The sequence below is a fragment of the Schistocerca nitens genome, chromosome 7, assembly GCF_023898315.1.
Source record: "Schistocerca nitens isolate TAMUIC-IGC-003100 chromosome 7, iqSchNite1.1, whole genome shotgun sequence".
NCBI classification, from domain to species: Eukaryota; Metazoa; Arthropoda; class Insecta; order Orthoptera; family Acrididae; genus Schistocerca; species Schistocerca nitens.
The window spans coordinates 229,227,295-229,240,543 of record NC_064620.1 but is presented as its reverse complement, the minus strand read 5'-3'; the positions used below and the strand labels follow the sequence as shown (position 1 = coordinate 229,240,543).

Sequence of the window (13,249 nt, the reverse complement as noted above, 5' to 3'; positions counted from 1 at the left end):
ATCATCTTTAAGGAAAACTGATTAAGACGGGGCAAAGCTCAACTGGGAAAGCATATGGGAAGATAATGGCCTTGACATCGCAGGCACCTATCCGCTACTTACATTTATTGGTTTATTAGAGAAATAGGTACGAGTGTGACAGTGTTTCTCCCTCTTGTTGTAGTGACAAGACTGATCCGTAGCGTAGCTCGCGGCCTAGGTTAGTAAGAAGATGACATCTGGTTGTGAGTTGGCTAGCACCAACAAATGTGAATGGGATAAAAATTTCCATTCGAAACAAAATGACCCGTAGCGATGGCGGACATCTGCGTTGGCTCCATATGTAACACTCTTCGACATAAATAACGCAAGCCTCAAGGGGTGTTGATTCGGAAAAGCTGTACTTCTCAGATGAGTGATTCTGGGAAATAATACGTACGCATGTCGTAAATCATCTGTAGAAAATGAAAGACTGGTGGGTTTGGGATACCGAGGAGGGAGGCGTAGAGTACGCAGCGGTTAAAGCAAAATATGGATACCTGAGTCAGGAAAGCAGAACGTGGATTTGAACCAGATCGTAATAAGTGTGTAAACGCTAATTCAGCATCATAACTACTCGCCCATCCCTCTCGGTGATCCCGAAACGTGGAACCTGACACTGCACACCAGTACGTGGACTATTCCTCAGTATGTTTATCGATTTTCTGTTGTGTGTAGTGACGGGTTTTCGGATGAATATTTCAGCTGTGAGAGCACGGCCGGATGCTCGGGTAGCAGGTAGGCCTACTCACTCGGTAGTCTCGAGGTACTGGAAGACGCGGTACGCCGGCCGCCGGAACATGGGCGCTGCGAGGACCATAGCCTCCTGGCACTAGGAGAGCAGCCGGGTCCCCCGATCTCTGCGCTGAGCTGCGGGCCGCGCCCGCCTTCAGCGACGCACCGTCTCAACACGTCACAGCGGCACTGCACAGTGCGCGCCACGCCACGCTGCACCGCGCCGCCCCTATAGCAGCAGCACTGCCTTATAGCTGGCGACCGCACCCGCCGCGAGCCGAGACTCCAGGCGCGCGCACACGTAAACACAACCCCGCACAACAGGTCGGCTTGGCGTCCCGACCGCAACTGACGTGTACGCGCTCCGGCCGCCGGCGCCGCCCGTCACAGAGAGCGCGCTAGTTGGCCGGGCGGCCGCGGAGCGGCGCTGCGCGCCGGGATTATCGATCGCCGGGTCGACGCGGCGGCGGTCGGGCCCCGGCCTGGGCGCGCGTCTGGCCGGCGCTGGCGCTAGCCCGCCCGCTGCCTACGTCACACGGTGGCTGGCTGGCCCTCCTCAAAACAACGACCGCCGCAGCAGCCGGCTGGATGTAGCAGAGGAGGGTGCGGCACGGCACCCGGCTAGCGACGCCGCCCGCACACAGTAGCCACACCTACGGCGCCCCGCGCTGCGGAACTGCCTTGTACTGATTCCGAACTCGAAATCATCTCATTTGCATATAGATGCATAGTCTGCAAAACCACTGTGAAGTGCATGGCTCGCTGTACTCCCCATTGTAGCACGGCTCTCACCTTTCCGTTCGTGGGGCGCGGAAACAGCAACTCATTAAACGTCTCTGTGCATGCTGTAATTACTCTAATTTTGTCTTTGCGTTCCCTACGGATAGAATACGTAGCGATTTGTAATATATTTCTACGTTCTTCGCTTAATACTTGTTCTCGAAACTTTGTATGGATAACTGGCGCCTACCTTCGAGAATTTGCCAATTCAGGTTTTTTCTGCATTTCCCTGGCGCTCACCCGTGTATAAAAATAAAAGTCAAAATTCCTACTGGCATTCTTTGTTTGCTGATACGAGTCCCACACGCTTCAGCAGTATTCTAGGACGGGTCGCGTGAGTGTTCAGCAGGCTGAGAGACGAGGTAGGAGACGAGGTACTGGCAGAATTGAAGCTGTGAGGACGGGTCGTCAGTCGCGCTTGGGTAGCTCAGTTGGTAGAGCACTTACCCGCGAAACGTAACAGGTCCCGAGTTCGAGTCTCGGTCCGGCACACAGTTTTAATCTGACAGGAAGTTTCGTTTGGCGGGCTGCCTGCCACCTGTTTTGCCTGTGATCGAGGCTACGCGATCACTGCATTCCATATCCCCACAGACTGTTACAGCCACGTATGAATTGACTGATTCCAGTTGTGACTCACTGACATTGTGGACATAGGATACCACATTTTTTCGTTTTCTGAAGTGCACAATTTTACTTTTATATACTCGTAAGGGGGGGGGGGGGGCGGTAGGAAGGATTCACACTCATAGTAGTGGAAGTTCCAAAACCTAACAGAATAATTTTTTTTGCATGTAAAGTCTTCATTTTTCAATAACTTTTGGATGCCCCTGTTGATGCAGATACATTTTCTTCGTAAGTAAGAGAGATTCTTCGATGAATTTTGGAGAGCATACAAACCATACTTGCAGGTGTTTGAAACTCTAGAGTTTATTTAATTACATTGTTAATAGATCTGAAAAATTCTAGATTAAAGAGGTTGTGTTTTATATTCATACGAAGTTTGAAAGTAATAGGACTTTTACTTTGAATGTTTATGTACCTACGTACACAAATTTGTGTTTTGCGGAAAATGACCGTTAAAGTTTCAGCTTGTATTTGGTATTCTTTTAGAACAGTCTAGCACCATAAGCGGGTTCTTTTTCATTATCTACATCAGTCGTTCTTCCACCTCACATTCCTATTATGCACTCTTCTTGATTTTTTCAGCTCCAAAAATGATTTATCTGCTTTCACTACACGCTCTATCACATCCAAAGCTTTCATACAGTTCACTAGGGCTAAGATCCTATATTCTCTAAAAAACCTTTCTTGTTTAGCGCACCATCATTAAAACATGAAACTGTATCATAAACCAAATGCATTTCTTCCAACAAAAGTAGTTTTTGGCAATCCTTCCCATACACATTGGTTAAAACGTCCATTTGGGTTTTGTCTACCGCCAATTAGTTTTCATTATGTCGCTGAATATAAGTCTGACGGCTTCTATTACAGCAATTGGTAGAGAATTCCTGCGATGATTTTCTTTACCACCAGCAATTGATCTTTGGTAGCCACACCATGACTCTCTTCCCTTGCAGTGAATCACAACTGGAATCAGTCAACTCATACGTGGCTGCAGCAGTCTGTGTGGATATGGAATGCAGTGATCGCATAGTTGTGGATAGGGTTATTTTCTGTGGACATTTTATGGAAGTATAAGGTCCAAACTGGTTGCTTCGTGTTTTTACCTCCTGTATTCCTTCTTATTGCCAAATCATAATATATCTGTAGCTTGTCAATTTCTGTATCTGTCAGTCACCCTCACACTTTTACTCCCTTCCCATCAGATTATTTTCTTCCTGACGAATCTTGTCTCCGCTTTCTACGTCTAGTGACAAGTCTTTTCTGTACATGCCCCACGCATTCTAATTCCTACAATTTAGTGTCATTTCCATACGGAGCACATTTTTGATCAAGGAAAGCTTCGCTGTCACCGTCACGAAGATATTTACTTACTGCAGTCTGCAGGACGCTACTGATCTAGTAAACAATCTGACAACTCCCTGAACTTTCATACAATGTAGTTCATATAGTTCATATTACATTCATGATCTGGAATCCCTTTCACACACACTGACAGAATTTGTTCAAAGCTCCACATCTAGTACTTTGCTAGTGTCAACAGCTGTTTACTTTACCTACTCCGTTCAACAAAGTGGGCTCTCTTTTTCGCCAGGTACCATCAAAAGCGGCCACTATGTCCCTGTTGCCAGCACTTTCGGCAACAGACTTTCAGCAGCACTTTTCGTTGATGATCCTGCAACGTCTTTTACTCCACTAACCACTAAGTCACAATATCTCTCAAATTTTACTGGAGGAGATGGAAGATCCATCACAGCACAAAACATTCTTGCTGCCTTCTGTTTCCTATCAATACAGCGCATGGCATACGCTATCTTTGCATTAACATCATGTCCTTTGTTTATGGTTGTAGATGTCATGCAAGCCGCATCAAGGTTGCATTTGCTACAGAGTACAGTAAAGTACGTAGCAAGCCCTTTCCTGGCAGCCTCATCTCCCACCACAGAATCACACTACACACTAAAGTAATGCTTGCACACAACATTGTCCAATATTGACTGTGACAGTGTATTAACATCAACAACAATATTGCACGAATCAGATTCACAGCGTCCGTTTTCATTTAGCGCCAAAAACAAGTTCTCTTCTCGAAGCACGCGGCGGTAGTTCGTTTACCGGCACCAAGAGGTTGCAGTCTTCTGCCACTGGTGTAACATTTGTTGAAGCACGCTTTACTATGAATCTGTTATCCTGGTGACGTCGCTTGCGGTTCAAGCAACGAATCCTAGGCACTTTGTGCGATAATATGCCACAATCGAGCACAAAACAACGCAGGCAAAATAATATCGATTAAGAAATTCACAAAACCACATTGCAAGACTTTCAAAACAGAGAATAAACAAAAGCAGCGAACAAAACAATACACGTCGATACCAGCGGAAAAAGTATCGATATCGATACTGCTTTGTTTCTGGTACGACAGAGAATCCTTGCAAAAAAATAAAATAAAATAAAATAAAAAATAAAAATAAAAAAAATAAAAATAAAAATAATTACACGTTTGAACTCCACAGAGCGAAATACAATGACGTATCACAGAAGAATGATGTGCGAAGAGGCGTGACGCTGCATTTTGGTACACTTAAGATCAAATAAAATGTCTTATATTTCCTCAAACATGTATGTTTTATAAAGTCTTCAGCAGGATGTGCACTAAAAATGTTAAAATCTTTGAAAAATTGATTTTTTAAAATTTTTGTTAAAGCAAGCTGACAACTTCTGCACTACTTTGAAATATTTTCGAAGTCTCAGTAAATATTTGTGCAGCGTTTTTCATACAATACTTCAGTACAGGTGACTGCGTCATCTACAAAAACTCTTAAATTACTATCAACGACTTAATGCCTTGTGTCATGACTTTGCTTCATACCAAAGCGACGATACTGAATGGCAGGGTGACTGTCTCTGAGTACCAGTAGATGTAGGTGCATATTCTACACGATAAATCACTAGCTGGACGTGTAACTGTATTCGAAAATTATTTTCTTGCAAAATACGCATTATTAGGCGTTTCCGTACCTTTGTGGGCGCATGAAAGACATGAAACCAAGCGAAGTGAATCCAAATACTTCCAAATACTACCAGAATAATTCAGTGAAAGTGGAGAGTGTGACAGTTTCAAAATTCTTTATGAAATGTTCTACTAGAATTCAAATGCAGAAAAACAATCTACCATCAAAATACTAAATAAAAAACTTTTACTAAATGAAGAGTTGGAAGTGTTCAGTATCTCAAACGCCTATTGCCGCAAATATGCGGCGTACCCAATTATACCTGACAAGTGCAACGTATCTTAGATTTGACCGTATCTACTGTGTAACACATCATTACAAAATTTTTAATTATGGCAAATTATGATTTTCTGTCTTTTTTTGTTTTTTTTTTTCAAGTGGAAATTTATTCCGGTATTAAGGGGTTGATTAATGCACTCTAACAAAAAAAAAGAGACGAAGCACCACGTGGGGTTTCCCGAATGGGATGGAAATCGGTAAATGTGACGCACATGTACAGGCAAACAAATGATGACAATTTCAGAAAAAAAACGGACGACTCATTCAAGAGAAAGAGCTTCACAAATTGAGCAGGTGAGTAACTCACCGGTCGACTTCTGGCCCTTACACAAGAAGTTATTCGGCTTGGCACTCATTGACAGAACTGTTGGATGTTCTCCTGAGGGATGTCGTGCCACATTCTGCCCAATGCGCGCGTTAGATAGTCAAAGTCCCGAAATGGTTTGAGGGCCCTGCCCATAATGCGCCGTACGTTCTCAATTGGAGAGAGATCCGGCGATCCTGTTGGCCAAGAGAAGCAGTAGAAGCTCTGGCCGTCAGCGGGCGGTCATTATCTTGCAGAAATGTAAGACCAGGATGACTTTCCGTGAACGGGGCGTAGAATATCGTCGACGTACCGCTGTCCTGTAAGGCTGCCGCGGGTGACAACCAGGGGGTCCTCATGAAATTGAATGGAACCTCAAACCATCACTCCTGGATGTCGGACCGTATGAGGTGCGACAGACAGGTTGGTATAACACTACCGTCCAAGGCGGCTCCGCGCACGTCTTCGTTGCTCATCGTGGCTCATTTCGAAGCGGGATTCATCACTCAAGATACTTCTACTCCAGTCTCATGATATCCGGGGCCGAATGTGCGCGACATCTCTGCAAATGTGACTATTGGTGTACAGAGGTCGCTGGTAGTCGGCGCATAGAGCGACGTGAGCTCAGCCCCCTTTCTATGAGCCGTCTATTAATGTGTCTTGTGGTCACTGAAGCACCAGTTGCACATCGGATCGATGATAAGGATGAATCCGGAGCTCTGAGTACCTCTCTGACGATTGCGTCGATCCTCACGTTCTGTCGTCCCTCTAGGTCGACCGCTTCCTTCTCAATTATATGAAAACAATACAAAAATTCATATTTACCGACATAAGAGTTCAAGTTGTCACAGTTTTGTCTACCAACAACTGATTCAAACAGACGTAAAAGTAAATGAGACATCTGTGATTTATCGGTTCACACCATTACGTAAACAGCTTTACTAGCAAGATATAAAAACGAGAAACACTTGTTATTAAAATCAAAGACTTTTTCCATATACTGTTAAGCAAATTAACAATCACTTTATAAAGTCGAATCTGTTTGGTAAATAGAAGACAAGGAGTTGCTTGAGGGAACTGACATCCTATACTCAGCAATGTCTTCAAAAAGGCCAGCCTTTTATAGATTTAGGAAACGAAAACAGATGCTGCTTACATGAACTTCCGACTCCGAACCACACTCATATGCAGGAGAACCGTGAATATTGATACGATGTAGATGGAGAGATAAACAGACGTGGTTGAAGATGAGCTGAAGATGGATATCGCTGATCGGTCCACATGCGTCCCGTAAACCCCGGCTTGCCTCCTGCTTAGCACTTTGTTCGGCCATGGTTAACCCATTCCTGCCAACATCTTCTTAGAGTGGCATCGCTCCTGTTCAAATGTAGACGGATTCGCCGACTACTCCAACCGGCTTTTTTGAGGCCAGTTACTCGTTCTCTCTCAAATACTGACACCTGCGCATATTGTTCACGCGCCTGTCTGCACGGCATAGTTACTGTCCAACTGTGTACACGGAAAGAAATTCGCAAAGATTCTATGCCCTGCTATCGACATGTCCCCTGTTTACCATTCTCGCGCGTGGAACTGCGCTACAGAGTCACAAATTGATCCTTCGGCTGCCAATGTTCCTAATTCTGCTTTTTCCGTCGATGCTTCTATGAATACCAATTTGTGACTAATTTACTAATTTGTATAGTTCCTTCGTGGTGCGACTTTGTCTTGGTGTATTCCGTAATCTCTGAAATTAGGTAAAGCAATACTTATTGCATAATAGGCTGTAAAACATACGCTCGTAAATTTGCAATTTATTGACGCAATCTGCATGTAAATCTAACCTTTGGTTTCAGTGTTATGGAATTTATAATCGAGCAGAGCAGTAGAATTAGGGAGATGCAAACCAGCCGTGTTTGTTGCGCATATTTACGCAAGGTGACGAGAAACGGCAGCGTTAGAAGTGGGACCGTGTGACAGAGAGAGGTGAAAGAGGCGTACCCAATGTTTTGGAAGTTCACGTAGAAATAGCTGCGGTGAAACTAAAAAGTAAGACGCTGTTTGAGGAGAGAGACACCCCTTAACAACATTCTGGACTCGTCCCCATCTCAGAAAGGGGAATGACGCGAAATAGTCCGCCAGTAAAAACACGGTCAGGGTAAGAAACGTACATCCCACATTTTTCGCAAGAGTGACTCCGAGTGAGCAAAAACGACAATCACCGTTGGACCTAATAATAGTCTGTTTTTAACAGACGGGTTGCGCACTTATTTTTCTGGCCAACCAACATCTATACTGGCCAGTCATTTCATTCTTAGTGTACGCATGCCACCAGCAAGAGCACGACGCAGAACTTGCGCAGTGAAAGAGAAACTGGTAAGTTTTGCAAGCTGCAGACTCACTGACGTGTGTCGACTTGCAGAAACAAACAGGTGGGTTGACTTCAGAACGTGATTGTGCATGTCTGTAGCTCAAAATGCCGCCAACGCGTACAGAGACGTTGTGTGAGGTGACTAAGTTGGAAACTGGCTGGTAACACGTTGCGGACGACTTACTGGTGAGGTCCTCTAAAATCGCACCGTCAGCAGACTCCTATTCGGCCACACAAGGAACGAATCGCAAGCTACTTGCGAGTTTCATTTCAGTTGACGCGCTTGCGGAACACGTATCAGAGCGCTGCAGAGAGCTTATACGGTTTCGACGAGTGAGACGTCCTGAAGAAAGTAGCCGTTTCTTATTGTAGCTGGCACAGCTAATAGCTATTGCGAGACGACTTTGCTTAAAGAAATAGACTTGTCTAGGATTGATTGAAGTGGCAATAAGCTGCGCTGTTTCTGTGCACACAGCGTGTCTTGCATTTGTGCGATTGTTGAGCTTTCTATTTTTTAAGCAATATCTCGACTTAACGAGCCCACGACCCAAGCATAAAAAACAGACAAGGGAATGCGATGGTTTCGGGGAGATGACGTTTCACCGCTGACTGGCACACCATTTCGTGCAACATGCAGATCATTTCGGGAGTTTGGCACACTTACAAGCTGATTTACGCATTAAAAGTACTGTAGAGGTGACTTAGAGAGCCTCAAGCATGCTGCTGTACAGCGACGTTCGTACCTACAGGTTTCCGAATTCTTGTTCAAATGGTTCAAATGGCTCTGAGCACTATGGGAATTAACTTCTGCGGTCATCAGTCCCCTAGAACTTAGAACTACTTAAACCTAACTAACCAAAGGACATCACACACATCCATGCCCGAGGCAGGATTCGAGCCTGCGACCGCAACAGTCGCGCGGTTCCAGACTGAAGCGCCTAGAACCGCTCGGCCACCCCAGCTGGCTTGTTCATCCGTAAACATGGTACGCAGAACTCTGAACTCGGAGCCACTTCCTAAGTTGTGTTTTGCAATGTCAATTCTATCTCGACAAAAAGCGTCTTCAGATTCTTGTAAGTAGCCGTCTTGACAAAGGATAGAGTTTCGGGCCTCCTCCAACTTCATCTAGGTTTCCAATATGGAGCCGACTTCTGTTTACGTCTCCCCAATTGTACTGATATACGCACACACATCAAAAAAATTTTGCATCACCCCGGTGCCCAGAACTCCTGAACATAGACGTTGACTGTATATATTGTATCACAGACACTGTCCCTTTGACTGTTCAGAGAAGTCACTAAACCTGCCCAAAGATGTAAACAACCATGCATTAGACGGAGGGGTCCGACAATTAATCAGTTCCAGTCATTCCACGGCTCGAGCTGTCTATTTCAGCCATGCCTAGACGGTCAATACCAATACCGCGGTTCGATCGCGTCCGCATTGTTACTTTCTGCCAGGAAGGGCTCTCAACAAGGGAAGAGTCCAGGCGTCTCGGAGTGAACCAAAGCGATGTTGTTCGGACATGGAGGAGATACAGAGAGACAGGAACCGTCGATGACATGCCTCGCTCAGGCCGCCCCAGGGCTAATAGTGCAGTGGACGACCGCTACCTACGGATTACGGCTCGGATGAACCCTGACAGCAATGCCACCATGTTGAATAATGCTTTTCGTGCAGCCACAGGACGTCGTGTTACGACTAAAACTGTGCGCAATAGGCTGCATGATGCGCAACTTCACTCCCGATGTCCATGTCGACGTCCATATTTGCAACAAGACATCATGCGATGGGCCCAACAACACGCCGAATGGACCGCTCAGAATTGGCATCACGTTCTCTTTACCAATGAGTGTCGCATATGCCTTCAACCACCTATCGTCCGAGAAGTGTTTGGAGGCAACCCGGTCAGGCTGAACGCCTTAGACACACTGTCCAGCGAGTGCAGCAAGTTCGAGGTGCCCTGCTGCTTTCGGGTGGCATTATGTGGGGCGGACGTACGCCGCTGGTGGTCATGGAAGACGCCGTGACGGCTGTACGATACGTGAATGCCATCCGCCGACCGATAGTGCAACCATGTCGGCAGCATATTGGCGAGGCATTCGTCTATATGGACGACAATTCGCGCCGCCATCGTGCATATCTTGTGAATGACTTCCTTCAGGAACGACATCGCTCGACTAGAGTGACCAGTATGTTCTCCAAACATGAACCCTATCGAACATGCCTGGGATAGATTGAAAAGGGCTGTTTAAAGACGACGTGACCCACCAATCACTCTGAGGGGTCTACGCCGAATCGCCTTTGAGGAGTGGGCCAATCTGGACCAACAGTGCCTTGATGAGCTTGTGGATAGTACGCCACGACGAATACAGGCATGCATCAGTGCGAGAGGACGTGCTATTGGGTATTAGAGGTACCGGTGTGTACAGCAATCTCTTCAAATGTGTGTGAAATCTTATGGGACTTAACTGCTACGGTCATCAGTCCCTAAGCTTACACACTGCTTAACCCAAATTATCCTAAGGACAAACACACTCACCCATGCCCGAGGGAGGACTCGAACCTCCGCCGGGACCAGCCGCACAGACAGCAATCTGGACCACCGCTTCTGAAGGTCTGGTTGTATGGTGGTACAATATGCAACGTGTGGTTTTCATGAGCAATAAAAAGGGCAGAAATGATGTATATGTTGATCTCTATTCCAATTTTCTGTACAGGTTCCGGAACTCTTGGAACCGAGGCGATGCAAAAAATTTTTTGATGTATTTAGAAAATTACTTAGCTATTTTTGCGAATTCTCATTGAAAACTTTGAAACATTACATCACTCAATTGATTTCTAGTGAGGTTACAAAAGTACGCCGTTTTGTTTAGAAAATCTTGAGTAAAGCAGACGTTAATCTGAAGATTGTCTTGACCACGACATTGTTCTCGAGTGCTCTTCTAGGCATTGTACTGTTGAAGGTGGTGTGCCGTTGCCTTCCTCCGACCTATGAATTGACCGAACCCTCCAGTTTTTGGGGGGCGCCCAGTTTAATGTGGATTCCGAACCGCGGCATAACTCGGCATTTTTCACATCAACAAACATTGCCAGAGGTGAAAGAAGTGATCAGTAACAGATAAAGATCCTAGGACTGACTGGGGATCGAAACCGAGAACTTCTGATTCCTAGTCCGGCATTTTACCACTGCTCCACTGAGCCACATACAGAAAATCATAGAAGCTTCTACACGAACTACTGTCTGGGTCAAAATCGACTACTAAACGTGCGTGCGCGTTTCGTGGCTACATGTGAATCAGCAACCAACCACGACGCGAGTGTGTCTGTGACGTCAGTGATCTAGATCGTGCCGAGTGTGGAGTTCTACACTTCCGTGTATGCTACACACTTCGCATGCGCAGAGACAAGGGACTATGGCGCCATCTGTTAACATCGGATGTTACAACCTATTCTGGTCGTGCTCACTCCTACCATAGGAATGGATTTTGTGAGTTCTTAATCTATATTATGCTGTCTGCTTTGCTTTCGTGGCACACCGAAAAGTTACACAAAGTCCTCGTATTTTTCCTACTAGTCTTCTACAAGAGAATGAAGCATCCGAAAACAAAAAGTGTTTGTTTCACAGAGAAAAAACCTGCACTAAGCATAAATAACAACGTAAACAGATAGGCCTGCTATAATGAAAATTATTACAACAGCGAAAAGGTCAGAATTATTGGACGATAAAAATAATTTTTGTTGTCATTTGGGACTTAGCAAGAATCAAAATACAAAGGCAAGAAGGCGTTGAAAATATTGTCTGATGTGTTTAGAAGTATACATATTCTCTAGCAAATAAACGTATATGTTCTGAAATGTTTACACTCTTCATATTCTTCAATTCTCAGAAGTGTACAGAAATTAATTATTACACGAGCTGTGACAAGAACGTCCACTATGAATTCTGCTTTGGTCATTCATAAATACTGTCATAGCATGTTCCTACACTCTGCTACTGTATTTCGATTTCCGTAAAAAGGATAGTCCTCAGAACTTCACTTTCATTGTTCAGATGCCAAACTGCACCGATGTGGAAAGTCTGTCGCTAGTAAGCCCTGCACACGCTGTAAGTGATAATGTTTTTAACCATTATGGAGAATGTTGCACAAGGTCGTCTGGCTTACGCTGTACTGGCGGTCCATCACAATTTCCTCCAATTCCGATGTTCTAGCATTTCGGGTACGTCCTTCATGATTTCCTGCTTCCTGAAACGACCCTGTCTCAGACAAACGGCGAAACACTGTTGCAAACATTGAATGTTGCGGTTGTTGTCGGCCGGATAGGTCTCCTGATACAACCTTGCTGCCCGCCGCCCGTTGCCATTTGCCTTTCCGTAAGTAAACACCATGTCGCCAAGCTCTCGATTCGGGGGAGTCAGCAAGAGAAGTGAATCGGACACAACGTTACCAATTACTGCGGCAGGAGAGGACGCTAGGGCTTGGCGTATGTGGAACAGTACCACCACCCTCTAGGCGGAAACCATGCGTACTGTAACTCTGACTACATGGCACAGTGCGTATTAGACAGTAGTCTCTCTAACAAAGTATGACTGAATAAATGGTCTCTAGCATGGAAACCATGCATTTCAGGACATAAGTTCATGAGACCTTTTTGTTCGTGTTCTCTCATCAATCAGACCCTAGAGTTGGTACATCCTGGAATAAATCACTCTGTAGAATGTTAATATGTAGCTACGAGCAATGTTAGGAGCAACACACATGTCAAGGACACCGCAAACATAGACGGTAGGGTTCCACGTCCCAACTCTCCTCCGCCTCTCTCGGCCTTCTCTCTGGTGTGCCTGTCCCCCCACCAGCTCTGCCACACAGAGAACTGTGCCAGTGTTTATACTTGTTCTCTTGATTATTTACCTGAATATCATCTTTTATTCTTAGAATGATTGCCTTGAAATATTCATTTTCTAAATGGCGAGTATTTCTTTGTTTGAAATTTTTGGTTAAGTGTTTTAACACCAATATTGTTTTGTGGGAGCAATGATATTAAGCTTTTTATCCTAGGCCGTGTATTTGCTTTCTATTTCTTCATTAAGTCCTTTCCTTGTTTTTATCTAAAAATATAATCTTTATTTTA

General features: G+C 45.1%; 2 protein-coding genes across 7 annotated transcripts in view; both read right to left on the bottom strand.

Annotated features, from left to right (window-relative positions):
- LOC126194700 (focal adhesion kinase 1) overlaps window positions 1-13,249 on the bottom strand; it is a 775,803-nt gene that overhangs the window by 559,809 nt on the left and 202,745 nt on the right. For 4 of the 6 annotated variants that reach the window (XM_049932925.1, XM_049932930.1, XM_049932932.1 and 1 more), the window contains exon 1: window positions 771-1,088. The exons of the other annotated variants lie outside the window; for them this stretch is intronic. In XM_049932925.1, the coding sequence (XP_049788882.1) occupies window positions 771-838 (68 nt within the window). In that variant the 5' untranslated portion in view covers window positions 839-1,088. Of the gene's footprint in view, window positions 1-770; window positions 1,089-13,249 lie in introns of those variants that run through there. 6 annotated transcript variants of the gene reach the window in all.
- The window catches only part of LOC126195545 (cyclin-dependent kinase inhibitor 1C-like), a 145,019-nt gene continuing 132,752 nt past the window's right edge, over window positions 983-13,249 (bottom strand). Inside the window, exon 2 of the mRNA XM_049934169.1 lies at window positions 983-1,279. Within this exon, the coding sequence (XP_049790126.1) occupies window positions 983-1,279 (297 nt within the window). The remainder of the gene's footprint in view (window positions 1,280-13,249) is intronic.